The sequence below is a fragment of the Meleagris gallopavo genome, chromosome 20, assembly GCF_000146605.3.
Source record: "Meleagris gallopavo isolate NT-WF06-2002-E0010 breed Aviagen turkey brand Nicholas breeding stock chromosome 20, Turkey_5.1, whole genome shotgun sequence".
Taxonomy (NCBI): domain Eukaryota; kingdom Metazoa; phylum Chordata; class Aves; order Galliformes; family Phasianidae; genus Meleagris; species Meleagris gallopavo.
Window position 1 is genome coordinate 4,427,371 of NC_015030.2, and position 18,914 is coordinate 4,446,284.

An 18,914-nucleotide genomic window follows, 5' to 3' on the forward strand; every position below is an offset into this window, starting at 1 on the left:
TTAACACAGATCTTGCTGTTAAATATACAATTAGTGTGTTTTGTTTTTGTTTTCTCCCCCACAGGTTTTGTATGCAGAAGAGTGTCAGACTGGTGCCAGGAGTCACGCTGGATTTGATAGAGAAGTAAGCCAAATTTTACTATATATACTTTTTTCCCTGGTTGCTCTATTTCTTGACTATTTCCAGCATTCCTCTTGTTTATCCAAGGGGAAATTCTTTGCAAGCCTTCTGCAGGGTCCCTCCCTGATGGGTTTGCTGTCTGTGTCCCATTGCAGCCTGCTCTGGCCGTGGGCACTTATGGGGCAGACCCGCTCATCCAGCATCACCAAAACCACCACGAGCAGAAAAGTGCTCACCAAAAACACTGCCTTTCATTTCCTTGCTATGCTGTCCTGTTATCCTTTCTCCAACAGCGTTATGTTTCTGACTTAACACTGAAATGAGCTATAATCCTTCTACTCAAACAATATTTGAGCGTAATTACCGATTCTGAAGCAGCTGAGGGAAGAAAGCTGTTCGTAAATCTCCTTCAGTTTATACCAACAAGCTGGCCTTTGAAATAATAATTGCCCACCAGAGTCCCTGCTGGCTTTTCACATTATTTTTTTTTAATGGGAAGTGTGTTCTTAAAGTCAGGGCAGTAGATGCAGTTCTGTCCTCCCTGTGGATTATTTTTGAATATCCTATTCTGGGAACATTGATACACGCACACAAACCGGGAGTAATTAATTAAACACTGTTCAATTTCTGAGGAGTTTGGATGCTAGAAATATCATTGTCAAGATGAATTAGAACAGCCTGCATGTCTGCTATTCTGACGTGTGGGTGCCCACAGCCCAGTTACCATCCTTGCTCTGAGACAAAAGCTGCGGAACTGAGAGGCATCCTGAAGGGCTGAGGAAGCAGGAGTCTGGGTAATAAGCGTGCTTTTAAAACAGAGATATATTTCAGACTTTCTTATTTTTCTGATAATCTTCCGAATAGTGTCACAAAGTACAGCAGTCACTCATTGCTCATGCTGCCCATAGCAAACTGTCGGTGATAGCAGAGGCAGTGAGGTAAGATAAGGTTGCATCAGCTAACATTTCTTGTTCAGGTTTTGCTTTAGTGAATCATTCCCTGTTGAGTAACCTGCACGATTCTCATTCTGATGAGGTTAAAGATGCTTCCCAATGCCATTAGTTCTTCCACAGCGTGTATTTTAAGCGTAGACAGGCTTATCAGGAGTATCTGGGTATTTAATCATGGCAATTTTACACGTGAAAATTTGATTATCCTCTCTCATTTCTGTTGGAGAAACAAAGCATTGATTCTACAAAACTGTATTTCAGTGGCACTAGTCTTAACCAAAATTAAAATCATTTCTCAGCTTTCCAAAACAAACACGAGACCTGTAAGGCTGACAAGCAGATGGTTTAAGCTGTATTTATTTCCAAAGTTTAGTTGTTTCCTGCCCTAATGCAGTATCTGGTTATTCAAGCCATGTCACCATGCACTGCTAAAATAGGATCTAGACGTAAATTGTTTCCAAACCTAAACCAGTATGGCTCACAATGGGAGATTGTTTTAGGGATCATTTAGGGAGCTCATTTGAAGAAATAGAGATGAATTCTTTTTGAACCAGTGGGCTCACCATTGGTGCAGGCTGGGGTCTCTTCGGGTCACTGAATAAATGTGGTCCAAAACAGTGACTGCGTTATGTTAACTGTGATTAACATACTGCTCCAAGGGTGTATCAAAGCAGAGAACATATGGCAGTGTCAGTGACAGTCTGAGCCAGGTAGCTCAGGAGTTGGCTTCCTTCATGGAAAGAACCTTCATGTTGCTGAGGGTTAAAAACTCTTCAAAGAATGGTTTACTGGAAAAAATAATCAATATCCTTGTTGATAATACCACAGCGAATGTGGATTCTGTGGGGTCGTAGAGTCATAGAATGAGCAAGGTGGGAAAAGGCCCTCAAGGTCACCAAATCCGGGATTGTTTTAAAGACCCTCTTCATGGAGGCTGCACTCGAAATAGGTTCCTGTAGGTATCAGGTATTTAAACCCTCCATAATAATATGCTACATATCATCAGTTAAAGAAAACACATGTTTTTTATTGCAGTCCCAAGATAGCACTAGAATACTTCTCAATTTGCCTTTGTGTATATTGTAATTTATAATTTAGTTGTCTTTAGAACTGTGGAGAGAGCTTGTATTCTAATTAGGCTGCAAACTTTGAGACTAAATTAGTCTGCACCTTCTTTGAAGGGCCCAAACTAATAATTATTTAGGCTAAACCAGCGTCCTGATGAATAAATGCATGGTGCATCCTGATGTGCGTTTCTATTACAAATCTGCTGAGATAAAGGCAAAAAAAAATCCCTCATTTAGGAATAAAGATGTTTGCTGGAGCCAGGCAATGAAATGTAAAGGAAAAAAGGAGAAGTTTAGGTCGGTGGAGTGCTAAGAGTTCAGGCAGCTCTGGCAGTCTTTTGTGGCAGCACTGATGTCAAGCATCCCTGCTGGCTCCGTTGGTCTCTTCTGCTCGATGACAAGTTGTCCTGTCATCTCACAGCTGGCTGGGGGCTCCTGAGTGCAAGGAACCGAGGCTTTGTTCTGCCTTTACACATTTTTTAGTGATACCCTAAGGGGCAGCATAACTTAGTGTAGGGTGGGTGTGAGCTGGGTACCAAGAGCTGGGGCTGTACGAGAGCACGTCCACCTGCACTGCCGCATAGGCCCTCCCTCTGGAAATCACGTTCTCAAAAGAGTCACAACAGTATATTGCTTTCCCAGGATATTTTTCCCCAGGTCCGTTTGGTGCCTGGCAGAGGGAGGGAAATCTTGTCCCCCGTTGTCATGCTTTGATACAGAGGGCCTGTTGTGGATGTCACGTAGGCAGGAGGCTGTGGGAGAGATCTGTCTTGCTGCAGCGCCCATCTTGGGGCTGTCGCTCACCAGCACAAAATCTATTTATAAAAATCACTAGAAATAATAAATTTGGGACTAAAATTAATTTTGTTTCCATTTTAAGCGTTATAGACTGTCAGGGACCAGAAATTATTAATGTTTGAGTGTCTATTGATTATTGATGGTGTTCAGTAGGAGCCTATTTAAAGACAAAGTAGGAAAAATAAAATCCCAAGATATCACGCAGCAAAATGTAATGTAATTGGAGAAAATGTAGAAATTTTGCTGTAGTATAACAAATATCTTCTGTGTGTGCCCTCAGAACTTAATTAATCAGCTGTGTCAGAATGGTAAAGTGGAGGGTGGGCTGTGGAGTGCAGCTGGTTAATTCCTAATTCTTTTTTCAGGTGATCTCAGCTGAAGTCAAGTGCAATGTGAAGTTACAGTTCAACTAGTCCAATTTCTGCCAGTCTGCAACTTGTTTTTTTAAATTATTTTAATTAGATTTATACTGGGAAATCTTAGTTTGCCTTTAGGTCTGACTTAAGCAGCTTTCATTCCCTTTCATTTTCTTCTGCAAAATTCAATAGAAGACATTAGAGCATATATTTCAGGATGTCATGTTTTAGTCAGTGCTGTTTAGTCAGTGGTGGAAGGGTGCTGTGCTGTGCTACCTGTCTGCAGTGGGTACCCATTGGTACTCGAGGGCAGGGAGAATGCTTCTTTGGAAGGTCCTAGTCTGAAACATTTCTGTTCCGTAGTAAATCTGGTTGTACTGAAACCGACTATTTAATTTGATCACTGTTGTTACAGGGAAACAGCCTCTAGTGTAGGCAAAGTCTATTGTATATACAAAGTGAAGATTACACTCAACAGGATGGTTTTCATGGCAACACTTCTGTCGTATCTTTGTGCAGAACGACGACAGGATTGAAAACTGGTGTGCAAAGCCTGACAGAAGTCTCAAACAAATCATTTAAGAACTTCAAACATTTTGTCTTTCTCAAGGAGCTTGCCAAGGTTTCAGGAGCTCCATCACGACGGCCCTGTGCCATTGGTGTGATTTGTGATGAGAGCACGTTGTCTTTGAGCCCATTAGCTGTGTTGATCATTTCTAAGCAGTTCTTGCCAGTTCAGGAGATTGCCACAGCACATATGCTGTGTGCAGAATTGTTTTACCATTTTCTATGATATACTCTCCTCTTTTTTTTTCCCGAGGCTATAAAATGTGAAATATACATACTTATTTTTCCCAATGCTAAAATTATGGTGAATGTTTGCAGCTATAAATCAACGCCAATGCGTTTTGTTTTTTGAAGTCTTAAGTATCACGTTGCATATCTCACATTGTATGTATTATAGTACAAAAATAGAGGTAATGGCGGAGCCCATCCAAAGGGAAAATCTGGCATCCTTTGAAGTAAATGCTTCCCCTGTAATTAAAGTGATTCATAGGATTTTGCTAAATTTCTGACAAGGACATTGATGCTAACACCTAGCACGAGCTCCTTAGTGACCCTGACATTTTGTAGTCTTCACTTTTCACAATAGACTGCAGTGATTTAGGTCTTTGTAAAGCCATCTGTCAGGAAGTTGATGGAAGAAGCAATCGAGAGTCCAGAGATGTTAAATTGAAGCCAGCAGCTGAGGCAGCCTGCCCTTTTTTCCTTTTCTTCCCCTTCCTCAAAACTAGTTTTTACAAATGAAGCCTGCTTTGTCCTGACTGTCAAAGGCTCTCTGGTGATTGTCGAAGCGTAATGAGAGACATCGGGGGAAGTGATGCCAAGACGATAGCAATGTTCCTTGTGGGGGAGAATACTTTCTGGGCCGTTGCAGCCTGCTGGCTGTGTAGGTGCCTGTCCAAATAGAAGTTATTAGAAACTTTAGAATCATAGGACAGCTTTGGAAGAGCTTCTTGTGGAAGAGAAATGTGCTGAGTCCCTCAGACGTGCTTCATCTGAAAATTTGTATAGTGAAACTCTAAAAAGATAGCAATAGTTAAGTGACCTCTGCTCTTCTAAAAGAGGTGTAAACGGTGAGTTAAAAAATACAAAACAGAAACTCCACGATTGATTATTTCAAATAAATCTGTGATCAGGGTCTATTGACACTGAGGAACACTGTGTTAAACCCCCCCGTCAATCATTCAGCTTTTCATTTGAGTGGTACAAGCTGTCCTCTGCTTTCTGGGATGAGAGTCTGAGCAGTCCAATCTAGGAACAGAGAACACGTGTTTATTTTCGTCTGTCGATTTATCGTACTGACTGTTCCAACTTTAATTGATTCCTGTGTGCAGCACAGAGAACAGCAGCGCTGCCAATTTCATCCTAATGGCTCTTTCTAGCACTGCTTCAAAATCGGAAAGCCCTGATACGGTCTGGCGCGGTTACTGAAATGTATTGCCTTTCATTCTATTCCACACTCTCTACCCCCACCATTAACACCTAATGCATAGGTTTGCAAAGCACTGAGCACCGTTAATCTTCGCAGCGCTGGAACTTGTACCTTCCTGAGTGGGTATGGGGGCAGAGAGGAAATGAACTCACCTGATGACACGGCAGATGTGCGAATGGCATCCTGTTAATGTCTGCTTCGTGACTGCGGTCCCTACAGGCAGCTCTATTTCTATGAACCTGGCAGCTCGTCTTAGAAAGCACGGTTGCTTGGTGCAAAAATACCAAGTGTATTTTAACAGCCAAACTAAAACCTGTATTAAACTAACAAGAAGTCATTTTTAGCCTTTCAGTGCAAAAAATAAGCATACCTTGCTCGCTGATAAAGCAGATTATTCAAGTTAAAGGAGTTTCTAAGGTTGTGCTGCTAGCATCAACTTTTGGTTTCAGCCTGTCATTCCTGCTTAGTGCCACCAGTAAGATAATTATCAACACACAATTTGCATTTAGTAAACAGAATCTAGTATGAACTGTATGCAGAGCTCTCCATCTGCTGTAAAGATTCAAACTCCACCATGAAATGCTATTTCTCTTTGCGCTGAAAGCTGCCTTGAAAGTGGCCTTTAGAAGGTTTAAGCTCAGCATTTGGCTTGCGAGGAAAACCTCAACAAGGAATGCTTTGGTTTCTAATTAATAGCATGACAACTTAGGAAATGCTGTTATTTTGCTGCAGAGGGTGTTCTGCAATGCAAATATTGATGTGAAATCCTCCTAAGAGCGGTTGTGTGGCCTTGTGTTCCCTCTGCTTGCTCTGGGGGATCAGTTAACAAACACTGTTTCAGAGCTGTATATTTTTCCTCTGATATCAAGACAGACAGGAATTTTTTATAAGATGTTAATTTCCAGCTATTTCAGAAATGTGTGCAAGGGAATATGCTTCATCTGAACCTGCATAGGGAATGCTAGTGCCATATGTATCAGAACAACTTAGCATAGACGAAGCTTTGCTCTTCATATAGATTGTCTTGATGCTTTTACTATATGAATTTGTTTTTCCCAGTGCAAAGCAACAAAGCATTAGAAAGCACATCTGAGAAAATTGAGGAGGATGGAGCAGGAAGCTGAGAGATGTTGAAGAACAATTCACAGCCTCTTTTCTTTCCCTCAGTCCTGAGCGTATGTCGATGTGGTGTCCCAGCAGACTTCTGGCTGCTCTCTTGACTCACAGCAGACATCACTCACTGGTCCTGCAGTTCCTTTGGACTGTTGTAATGGATAAGCAAATACAGCACAAGCTCAGCTGGGTGAAATGAATTCGAGCACCTTCTTTCAGTTCACAAAAGCGAGGTCCTCCCAGGTGGCGAACAGGGCAGCTGCTTTCCCTCCTTCCGACATGAAACCTGGGAGTGCTGTAGTGTCTTTTCAGTTACAACCAAAAAGCAAGCAGCTCGATGTAGCTCATGGAAACGCTTTCAGATTAAAATCTGTCCCTGCATGGATCACAGACTGAATCTCTTAGGTTTGCACTATGCTGGCAGGCTGCAGTTTGGTGCTGTTCTGCTGTGCTGAATGCCTGTCAGGCTGTCCCTGGTGCATTGATGCCTGGAGTAACAAATGGGCAGCCCATGGGGATGGGATGTTATCTGCTCTGCCCTTCTGCCTATCTCTGGCTGCAGCTTTCCACCTGGCTGCTCCTCAGCAGAGCTAAATAGCTCGTGTTCCTCTGAAGCACGTGTGCCTGAAACCTTTAAAAACGTTCAGTTGCTTCCCTTTCTTAATGATTAAATGCTCTTCTTTCTTCATCCACTAGCACAAAGTATTCATTAGCATGAGGATTCTTCCCTCTGGTGGGTGTTCATCCACAGTGCTCAAGTCTTTCTCTGCTGTAGGAGTAACCTTAAATTTCTTACTCCATGGCATGATGTATGCTTGGAGGAATCGGTTTGGTTTGGTTCTGAAGAGAGGGGACGTAGCTGCTGTAGTCACAGTAAAGGCCTCCACTGTGACAACCCAAGTGCAGCTCAGTCCATTGCTGCTTGTGTGCTATAATGGACCCCTGGCTCCGAGGAGATGTACTTAAAAGCAGATATTAGTTAGTGCTGATGTAACGTGCTGCTGTTTTATTCCTGTAGAATCACTAGTTGGTCCTCTGCTTTTGCTTTGTCTGAGAAAGGGGATAGCTCTGTGAATACTTCAGCTTTTTGGAGGGTTTGAGTTATTTTTTCCTACCTAAGGTATAATCTGAAAAACAATCTTGCTCACTTTCAGTGCATGTCCTGTGTGTTTGCAGTGCCAAGAGTCTCTTGCTGTTTGGAAAGCTGCCATCCCAGCTATTGATCACTGCCACCTTTTTTTTCCTACATCAAAATATTTGATAAAATTAGCAATTGGATTCCTCAGCATTTTGAGTACCACAAATAGACTCCAGATATGTACTGCTGACAAGATTTTGATATTTTTAGGGTTGACACAGCACTCCCTGTTGCAGCCTGGGCACACAGAGCAGATGGAGGATGGCCGTGAGCTCCGGTGTGCGCCTGAGTGCAGCAGCAGTGGCAGTGCCTCTTTGTGCTTCCCTTCATGCAGTGCTGGCAGTCTCCTGGCACGCTGGGGGGAAAGGAATTCGTTCTCTTCAGGAGAGAAAGAATAATAAAGCAGAATAGGAAGCTTTTTTTTTTTTTCCTTATGTTATGCTTTTTGGGCATATAGGTACCACCGTGACACAAGTGATACAATTATAGAGTGACTGTGTGCAACGTGTTTAAAAAATAAAAATAAAAACCCAACTAATAGGGAACGTCCTTGTTCCCACCTTCCTTCTTCCCCCATAGGATTCCTGGAAGACTGAATGACAGGAGAACTCCCCTGGGGGAGCTGAACTGGATCTTCACAGCCATCACAGACACCATTGCGTGGAACGTGTTGCCTAGAGGTACGACTTGGGCAGGCAAAGCAAGTTTTCATCAGGAGGGAGTATTGCTTATTCAAAGCAGGATGAAGAGTTAGAGAAACGAGACGCTGAAATAAGGAGAAAATTAAAGCTTAATATTGAAAGAACAGCTCAGGCATGATCTTGAGGCTACTTAAATTTTTTATATTCGTTCTTCTCAGCAACAATTTCAGCAACATGATAATTAGAAACTAGGAAGGTTTTTTCCAGTGCTAATGTGATTGCTTTAGCTTGAATAATTTTCTTACTGTATCTGGAAGGAGCAATCTGTTTTCTTGCAGCCTTTGTTAGCATCATGGAAAAAACAACAACTTTCTCTCTGTTTGCTGATAAGACTGTGTATCTTTTTCCAAGTAACTTCACTCCATTTTTCAACCTCTCTTCTGCTCTAAATTCATTCTCCTAGAGCATGAGCGGCCAAATTTGTATATATTTGTATGCTAATGCTCATTGCTGCATAAATACTTCTTTGCTCTTCTAGGAGATAGTGTGTTTGTTATCTTTTACTGTTCATGTTGGCTTTTTGTGAGCACATCAAACTGCCAGTTAGTACTGTAGTTCTTTATTAAATGGTACACACAGGTCCTTTTCTCCCTTACAATTTCCAAATCACTAGAAGTGAAATTTTGTCCAGAAAAGGCAAATCCAGCCTGAGGTAAACAGCAGTTAATTCTTTTCATGTGAAATGCAGAGTAATAGTGATGTTTTAAGGGAACTCAGAGGGCAGATGTCCTTTAAGAGTTGGGATATCCCGCCACTAAAAGACTGTTGTAGAGTTTTGTTGCTGTTGTTTGAATAAAATATTTACATATTTTTATCACTTAAATGATTTTTACGTAATACCTGGGGTACCCGAGTTATAAAGGTGCTCATGAAGTAATCCGTGCCATCTCTTGACAGATCTTTTTCAGAAGCTCTTCAGGCAAGACTTGCTCGTGGCCAGTTTATTTCGTAACTTTCTCTTGGCAGAAAGAATTATGAGATCCTACAACTGTACCCCAGTCAGCAGCCCCCGCCTACCCCCAACGTACATGCATGCAATGTGGTAAGTCACAGAGTTCCCTGTGCTGCAAAGCCTGCTGCTGCCTTAAGGAGATTTGGGGAGCTGTGGTCATGAAAGATTGTTACTACTTAAATCTACACGGTGCTTTACCGATTAAGTCTGCGGATCAAAAATGAAAGAGCATGTGGCAGTGTAAATACCCATCTACAAATGTATTTCTTCTCTTTGCGTACATGAATGTGATGCAATTCTGTAATACAGAAGGTTCTATTCAGCTATGTAATCGTTCACTCCAAATAGAAAGGGAATGGGACATCCCCTTTATTTGCACAGAGCAAAGCTGATCCCCTCTGATTGCAAAGGGGGGGAGCATTATGGGCCTAAGGGAGAAAATCATAACTTGCTTTGTAGAGTTCTTTTGCCGCTGAGTTCATCTATTGTCACTGTTGCTTTTAAGATGATTAACAGAAATGGAGGTGGCACAGTTATGTAAAGCCTCTTAAATGTGGTTTTGACTATCGAACAAGCATTCCATGAAGAACAGCAATACAAATAATGTTAACAATAACAATAAAAATGCTTGCTTTGATTCTAGAGCAGTGTAAAATTTGGCTAAGTACAAGCCAGTGTAGTCAAGCTAATGCAATTCTTTTAGGAGAAAAAGATAGCTGTGTGACTTGCTAAAAGGCTGATGGAACGGCAGGTAAAGGTGACTGAGTGGGCTTAATTAGCCTGTATTTTCAGATTCCTTTGGTAAGTTTTTCTTCATTAAAACATAGAGGAAAATAAATGTAGTGGTGGTATGAGGTGATAACGATCAGTGCTAACCTGATAGCAGCATCAGTAAGTTCAAATCACATTGAATGTTTCCTCTAAGAAATGGAGATCGGGTCACAGAGAGCCCCAGCAGCTTCGTGAGGTGCAGGCAAGGAGTTGGCAATTGCTGGTTGAATGAAGTTGCTTTCAGGATTGGAAAGCGTGGAGGTGATGGGACAGACTTTGGATGGAACTTTAGCAGGTTGGCAGCCTTGCTTGAGTGTATTGTCTGTACGTGGCAGCGTTCTTAAGTGCTCTGAATTAACAACTTTGGAGGAAAATTACTTCAGTTGTTTGGAAATATGGGGAGTGCTCTTATCATTGTGTGCTGAACCACAGGAGTGAAACTCAGAAGTCCGGGATCCTGTTCTGTCTGTCACAGACCTGCTTGGTCCAATGGTGAATTCTAGCAAGGCTTTCTTCTCTTGTGTTCTTCTGCAAAATGGGACTAAAAATACTGTTGTGAAGTCCTTCAGACCATACCACAGGATAGTTGCATTGTTGCTGCTTTTTAGGGTTTACCAAAAGAAGGAATTCCTTAGGAAGAGGCTTTTCTCCCTCTGAATCCCAAACACCCGCAAAGTTGAAAGTGAGTGAGCGGAGAGGATCCCTGGACACGTTTTGCTACAGTGTCCTAAAAAAGGTGCAGTTTGCATCAAATCTACCAAAGGGGAAATTTCCACTTTTGTCAGAGGTGGCTCAGTTCTTTATTATGAACTTTCAGTAATGACAGATTTAGAAACTAATTTAGGCCTTGCTTAAATACTTTCTAAAAATAATCACCTGCGCTTACCTATCACTTTTCATTCAGTGCTTTTCTACTGGATTCCAGATCCTCCAAACTCATTTTATTTAGATCAGTTGGCTGAAGGCATGGAGAGCTGCTAAATGGGTGCTGAAAAGAACTGAAACTTTGGCGTGATTTGATAATCTGTGCTGATAAGTGGTGGAGACTGCGTGGATGATGCAGCAGCTTCTGCTGATGGTGAACGTGAATAGAGGCAGTGTGTCTGTCGGTGTTCTTCAAGGATCTGACCTCAAACTTTGGGATTTCCCCACTCCTCGTCCTCTTCTTCCTCTCTTCTGTGCTTTCTGGGTGTTGCTTGTGTTAATGCTTTGTACCTTCCTCTGTTCCCATGGAATGATGATCCTGTGTGCACCAAGTACGCGTTCCTGGCTCAGGTTTGGCTTTGTTGCTTGTGGCCTCAGTGTGGTGTGATGTTTAACTTCTCCAGTACAAATGTGCATATATTCTCTCTTGCTTTATCCCCTGGACTTTGCTGTCCATTCATAGTGTCCAGAGAGGACTGCCACGTATATCTGCTGTTACTGATGTGAGCCGTTCTTCAGATTCAGAGCTGGGAAGCAAAGTAAAATGGGATCTACATGCGGACATGATTTGTATCCCAGCAGAAGGCTGACTGGAGAGGCAAAGTGCTTTTGCCTTAGTATTACATTTTGCACCATCTTTTGCAGAAAAGGCGAAAGTTGACAGCAGCATTTTGCTGAAGTAGTAAGGCACGCACAGACCCTGCTGAATTGCATGCGGCACCCTGATCTCAGCAGCAGCAGTGAGTGTACCCGGGGTGCTCTGTGTGCCCTGCAGCTCCTTCTCTCTGGGAAACCCTCACAGTCAGGGGGAGGGGAGCAGAAAGCCCCAGCGCCCTGCAGCTCCTTAGAGCCCTTCTTCCTTTCACTGGCATGCTGTGTTTTACCTGCATTAGGTGTAAACCCTCCCAGGCACGTGCTGTTGGGATCTGTGCAGTGCCTTGTGCTGCAGGTCCCTGGCTGCTGTAGGCACTGTTATAATACACGTATTAATATTAATATATGTTGATTAACTGGCTGAGCTGTTCAGCTTGGAGAGTTGTTTTGTCTATTGTGCGGTACGAACAGGGGCCTGGTGCTCTGTCAGCATCTTGATCTCTGTTTTGATGGGTTACAGTTTATACATTACTGCTGTTGGCAGCAAGTTATATTCATGGCCTTCGAAAAGAGCCAGTAATGTATTTAGAAATATTTCCTAACCTGGGACATAGATTAAAAATGAAGTACCTTAATTACACCATGGAAGAACTATGATTTGCCCATAATGGAAATATTGCAATAGTCTATAAAGCAGGCATGAAATTGTAGTTGAAAGAGAGTCATAATGTACTGCAAATAAAATACGTGTGGAATTCCAGCTGAAAAGGAAGTCATAATACAGCAACCCAATTACAGGTGGAGAGGAACAGCAGTCTTTGTGGCAGCGGTGCAGGGCAGGTGCAATCTGCACCCTGATTTCTCAGAGAAATGAGTCTCTATTTAGGTACACGGAGCTCTTAGCATCTCAGGAGGAGGAAAGTGATTGTTTGAAAGGTATTTGGAGCCGTTTGGCATTTGAAGGATGAGTTTAATTCAGATTACGCTGTTGCCATAACCAGATTTTTTGTTTGCAATCTGTGTTAACATCTCCCAGACCCATTCGTGGACTGCAGATAGTTTAACAGGGAGAAATATAAGAGCAAAGCAGCTAAGCTGTGGTTGGAGTAGGGGAACACGGTGGCAGAAGAAAGCAGGCTTTCAGAGTTGTACCAAATATTCGTAGCAATAAATATTGCTTTAAAAAATAGCTGTCTGAGCAGCTGCCCAGCTGGCTTCCTCTGATGCAGGCTCAGGGAGTGCACGGTGCCATTGCTGAGCAGGTGAGCTTGGGCTGAGATGCGTACATGCACTTGAACAGAATATGTTGTTGAGTCGTACTTGCAGAAAAGACAAACACAGAAATCTTATCCAACGTATTTGATACAGACTGAAATATTCAACAGTTCCAGAAGTCCAAGCTCTGAGCAGTAGCCTTGATGCCTGAGCCCTACACTGCAGGCGGCTTCGGCTTCTCTGTAGCTGCTCCTTGGTATGAGTGTCCCAGCAAGAAATGTCATTTATCACTAATATTATCTGTGGTGCAATATAATACGAGCCATTCCCAGAAAAAGACAGAATGCTAGAAGACATCAATATTACTTTATTAAAAAATGTGACATGAGAATTAAAAGCATTAGGCACTGACTCAGCCTGAGTGGAATGTAAGAAAATCTGCCTTTGTGCTCTGCCAGCTGAGGTGGTGCGTGTGGGTGAAGAACTAAAGCACATCTCTGTAACCATGTTTCATTTATGTTGTTGGGGTATTACTGTAGGCTTCCAGTGCTGAATGTTTCATGGGTTTGCACAATAAAACCATTGCTGAGCAGAGCTGGCACGCTCAGCCTTCCCTGCTTTGTGCAAAAGTCCAAACTTTGCGGCACCTTGGGGGAAACAAAGTGAAGGCAGCTGGGTGAATTAGCATTAGAATATTAAAAGTTTAAACAGTCCTACTGCAGTGAGATTGGTGTTAGGAGCGGGCAGAGGTGGAGTTCCATTAGCACACAAATGGGAACTTTGTGCTGAAGGGCTGAAGAGAATTGGAGCTGAAACATATGAGTATTTTTATAATGGGAGGGGAGTGTTACTGATTGAGTTCAAGGGAGCTCTTTCCCTGCTGAGTTTTTATTGTGTATAATGGAAGAGTAACGTCTCTTCGTTCTTAGTTTTCATATATTCTGAGATGTTGTATCCTGTCCTGGGATGATGGCTGGCACCTTGTCTGTTGAGTACCTTGTTGAAGGGATTGATCAGTGCAGATAGAGACGCAGGGCACTGTTGGCTTGTTTTCTTTACAGGCTGTTTCTGTTGGCAGGTTCCATTGCTTCATCTGTATTTCAGAAAACAAAAGTACATTGCTGCCTTTTTTTGTTTCAGTTGAGTCAATCTTCCAACTAAGAAAGAATTTAGTATACATTTATTCCAAAATATACACAGGAGGTGTCTGCATCCAAGCATGCTCTGCTCAGTTTTGGAACCAAAACATCTCCTTTCCCCTCCCAACACAGCTCAAAATCAATAACTTTGAATCCTTTCTTTCATAAGACCGCTTCACAGCACAGCATGGAGGAAACCACAAAGTGCTCGAGCCCCTTTTGAGACGTGGTTCTGTGAAACTTGCTCAGTCCCCAGCAAGGATACGTGTGGCCATGCTGTGAGTTGTGTGCTTTGGTGCTGGCAGCCTGCTGGCAGCTCCATGTTGTTCTGCCTCATGCCTCTGCCAAGCTGGTACTGCTGGGTTCCTCTAGGTGAGATGGAACCTTCACAGCACCTGCATCACTGGCTTCAGCCTGCAGGAAACGTTTGGCACACAGAGGTAGGGATGAGGGCTCTTGAGGTTATATGTGATCATGTTAGGAGTAAAGTGCAGGGCTTTTAGTAGTAGTGATACAGGGACATAGAAATAAACAGCTGGGTTTGGAGAAAACAAGCTGAAAATCCTGTTAGGCTTTATAATGTGATTTTTGACATATCACTGGTGTGTATCATACCTTCTGTTACATGTATGGTGGCTTCTAATGTAACTGCGATATACAGTCTCATGCTTTATGTACAGAGCAATTAGGACAGCAGAGTGTAAAATCCTCATTATTCACAATCCTTGGTGCTGTTTAGCAGAGTGGTGAAGCTGGAACACGGCGATATTTCAGTTGGTCAGAGCCATTGGCTGCATCGTGGTGTCACCTTGCTAAGTTGGGGCTGCAGGGTGATGGGGAGAATGCAGTGGGGGGGGAGGAAGGGACAGTGCTGAGGTGTTGCCAGGCTCCTGTAGCTGATGCTGGGATAACAAATCTTCCATAGCACTTTGCAAACAGTAATCTCCATGAAGAAGGAGGAGAGGCAGTGATCTTCTGGGCTGGCTCTCATAAATCACTTGTAGGATGCAGTGGCACCCATCCCTGTTCCCCTGCTGCTCCTTAATTTATCTCCTGTTTGTGTGCTAAAGCGTAATATTAGTTCAGGGAGCATATCTACAAACTGCCCACCTTTCTGGTTCCCTTTGGCATATTGAAACAGTCAATCACTTCCTACCCATCGCCAACAGCCATTATTTTCGTGATGTCTCTACCAAATATTTTTTCCCCTCCTGTTTCTCTTCTCATTGTCAGTGGCATCAGTCCTTTACCATTCTTTCGTGGCTGATTTTTGACTCTTAATTACTGCAGTGCCTATTTAAAGCAGTTCTTTATTTTGCCCATGCCATGAGTTAGCTATGTGACATCTCATTCATGAATTATGCAGCCCAAAGTCTAGCAAGCGACGTGTAGCTGCTCTTGTAGTAGCTGGGAGTAGCGTGATGTTTACTTCAGGCAAAACTGTTGTTTCTTGGTGTGTCTGGGTGGGTGGGCAGGTTTGCTGTCTCGTTTCTTACAGAAATGAAGCAGAAACAACATGTTGGGCTACTTGGGAAAGGCTGGAGCATCATCTCAAGTAGTTGAATCGATGAGAATCCCTTAACGCACTTGATGTTAATCAGTAGCTCTCTAGACTGTGATGAGCAGTAACAAGATTTTATATTGCTGGTTACACTCTCTTAAAAGATTGAGTAACGTTAGCTATGTGGCTGCATTGATTTTTAATGGCTTGTTTTTTGAAGCGTAAAAAGAGATTTTGTTTTAATCTACTTAAATCGCTTTTTAAATTTTGGGTTGTTCTTTCTGATAACATTTAAAACCTTTGGGAATTGACCCTGCAGGGCTGCTCCAGACATTTTTATAGCAGTATTAGTTCTTCTTACCTAAAATGACTTTGTGGAGCTCAGCATCTTAGTTCTGTGCCCCTGCAGTATAATGACCTGTGCAGGATTCTTTTATAGGCAGCCAAAACCATTTTCCTCCCACCTCATAAAACTCCTCTCGAAGGCAGTATTTATTGGCGTTTTCTGAAGTCTGACAGAATTTGAAGTCTGACCCCGTTCCTCCAAGCACCTCCAAGTCAGAAATGTTCATCCTTTGCTTGTAGCGAGATTATCTTTATAATTGGACTAATTGACTTTTCCTCCTCCACGAATAAATATCTCTCATCAGCTCCACACAAACATTTTGTCTCCAGCATGGGTCTTTATTGAGCATGTGGGAAGCATTTGTTGCCTGTGCTTTGATTATCTCTTGATTATCTCTTAATTATATTGGCAGCATACTTCAAGTGGAAGGTGAATGCTGTGAAGCAGAGGGACAAGGTCTGGGACAACTAAAACAAGCTGCAGCTCTTGAGCCCATGGAAAAATGCAGGATCCCTGTGGTTTATCTTTCCATTTAATTGGAGAGATTGGTTTTAGTTGAGAGTAGCTGCCAGTGAATCCAATGGGATGGATTTTGCTTGGTGGTTGTTCTAATGGGAGGCTTTGTTTGACTCTAGGCGAGGTGATTTAAGAACTTATTAGAGCAGGTAACTAAAATACGCCGTATTGATTATCACCTATGGCCTTCTGTCTGCAAGTGTTCCTAGGAGAAGAAAAATTGCTTAGCCTATTGATGGTAGCACATGATGGCCACAAGTCATTAAAGAGCTAATGTGTCTGGAGAGTAAATTAGTTTCTTTTGTTTAAGAAACCCATAGGGTGGTGGTTTAACTCACTAGCCTTTCAGAGTGCATAAATCCATATGCTAAAATGAAAAGTGCCTGCAATGTCTATGTAAAGAGTAAGGATAATGGTTTCTTGGGTAGTTCGTACCTCTTTCACGTTTTTAGAGGAGTTTCAGGAACTCTGGAGATAAAATGCTTTTATTTTAGCTTGCTTATCTTTCAGTTTGATTGTGAGCATTTGGAAGCAGATTGATACCAATTTCATTTGCACTGCATCTACCAGAACAGCCTCCCTTGCCACTGCACGTGGTTTATGTGCTGTTAGTATTACAGATCACCATACTTCAGCTATTCTATAGCCTAGTGGATAAGTGTAAAAACAGTTAGGAAGAGGGAGCACTGAGTGTTGTGCAGCTGGTCTGACAGCACTGCTTTATCCATATTCTTGTATGACGTTGCTTATGAATAACTGCTGATAACTTCTCTTTCCTCTTTCACCTCTTTCTGTAGGCAAGCGTGGGACCTTGCTGTTGATATTTGCCTTTCCCAATTACCTACAATTATAGAGGAAGGAACTGCATTTAGGGTAAGTCACATCATATATCGAAACGTCTCCTTGTTTAACCCATTATTTGAAACTTCAGCTCAGCACGTCACTTTTTCTTATCGAATCTTGAATGTAATGGTTTATTTTTCTTTTTGAAAACTGTAAATCCAGATTCACCTCACTTAGAGAAATATATGTGGATTTGGAATATTCAGATCTAATTATAGCAAGCAGCAAGCATCCTATCTTCGAACACGAATTCGCTGCTGGAAGTGTACCCAGATAGATTCTGTAAACAGCTGCCATCTCCATGTAGATAGGAGTGAGGTTTCAGAGTTTTCTGGAATGCTATTGTGGTTGAGTTGGTTCAAAATTGGAAAAAAAAATCTGCCACAGCCGTACATTTTCTACTTTTTGAAAAGGTGTTCTTAAATTAAATGACTATTTCCACTGGAACAAGCATAAAAAGAAAAACAGACATCTGCTTTGTGCTTCTCTTCGCAACCAGCACTTCTAGTATGGCTGATTGGGCAGAAGTGTGGGATGTCATTGGGAAACAGAAAGCCCAGAGCCCAGCAAGAGGAGAACAACGTCTGCATTGCCCCCTGCTCACAGAGCAGCTGGGGAGTGTGGGGGGTACCTTTACAGCCTTGTAAATGCAACTGGAATGGAACCAATTTTACTCCGACGTTCTTGTATTATATTTATGATATCAAACTTCAAAAAGGCTTTCTGGCAGTGATTGCAGATGGTCTCCAAAGACCTGAGTACAGGAGGACAGCCATTAACTTCCACAAGGATGGGGGTTGATAAAGATGCCCTTTAATTCTCCCACCTCTTTTTTCACTCACTCTATGTGCTGTATTTTAAAATGTACATAAATACAACTCTGCAAGCCTGTTCAGTTTTATATCAGGTATCTGACAATATCAGTTGGGTACCTTTATGTTAGACTTGGATACCAGCTGTACACCCACGGTCACGTGAGTTGAAATGTACCAAATTTATGTGTATTCAGGGATGGAAGGAGGCAAATACTTGACTCAAAGGATCAGCACATGTCCTGCCTGGTTAATACTGTGTACATCTGTGCCTGTTCTGCAGGGAGATGACCTGTTGAAGGTCTCCATCAGACACCTAGAGAAATAGTAGGAAACCTGGCTATTAGTTTAGGAGGAAGTGGAAGGGCTCAGCTTTACACTGTGACAAATGCTTGCAGAAGACAGGCAATTGCACATCTTTGATCTGTTCCTTGTGTTCTAATCAAAGTTTCGCCCTCACACCTCTTGATTTATGCCAGCTGGAAGCGGTGTTTATCAGCAGAGGTTGGCAGCTGCGGGGCAGCAGTAATCTGGGCAACAGTGGTGGCGTGGGGTGGGAAGAGCATTTATGTTCCTGAGGTCAGACCACCATTTCATAACAGGGCTGCCAGGTGAGTCACAGCATCACCTGCTGCCAGCCCTCCCTCCATCCCTGCCACCACTGCAGGCTGGGTGCCTGGGCTGCCTGGCCTGGATGAAGCAGCTGGTAATCTCTTCAGGGCTGGTTTGTTTCAGCAGCACATTGTAAACCATGTGCTCCTGGCTTCTGCTTATTGCCTAGCTGTTCTTTGCTACTCAGACCTGCAAAATATAATAATTTGCTAGAGCTGAGCCTGCAGACTAATGTGGGGAATGGGCTCCTGGCAGCTCGGAGTGGGCATGAGTTCCTGATCCCACCTCCTCCCTGTCGTCACCCCTCAGCTTTGTTTCCATCTGGGTTTGTGGATGGGGTCAGTGTTCTCTCACACAACTCTGTGCAAAAGGAAGATTTCCTCCAGCACTGGGGATGCTGCCCTGGCCAGGGATGTTGCTGAGCCCCAGGGCTGTCCAAGAGCACACCG

The 18,914-nt window shown here is 42.8% G+C and overlaps 1 protein-coding gene across 1 annotated transcript in view; it reads left to right on the plus strand.

The window, feature by feature from the left end:
- Positions 1-18,914, plus strand: part of RPTOR (regulatory associated protein of MTOR complex 1) — a 75,295-nt gene that overhangs the window by 254 nt on the left and 56,127 nt on the right. Inside the window, exons 2-5 of the mRNA XM_010721427.2 lie at positions 10-124; positions 8,119-8,219; positions 9,138-9,282; positions 16,996-17,071. Coding sequence (XP_010719729.1) covers positions 10-124; positions 8,119-8,219; positions 9,138-9,282; positions 16,996-17,071 — 437 coding nt within the window. The remainder of the gene's footprint in view (positions 1-9; positions 125-8,118; positions 8,220-9,137; positions 9,283-16,995; positions 17,072-18,914) is intronic.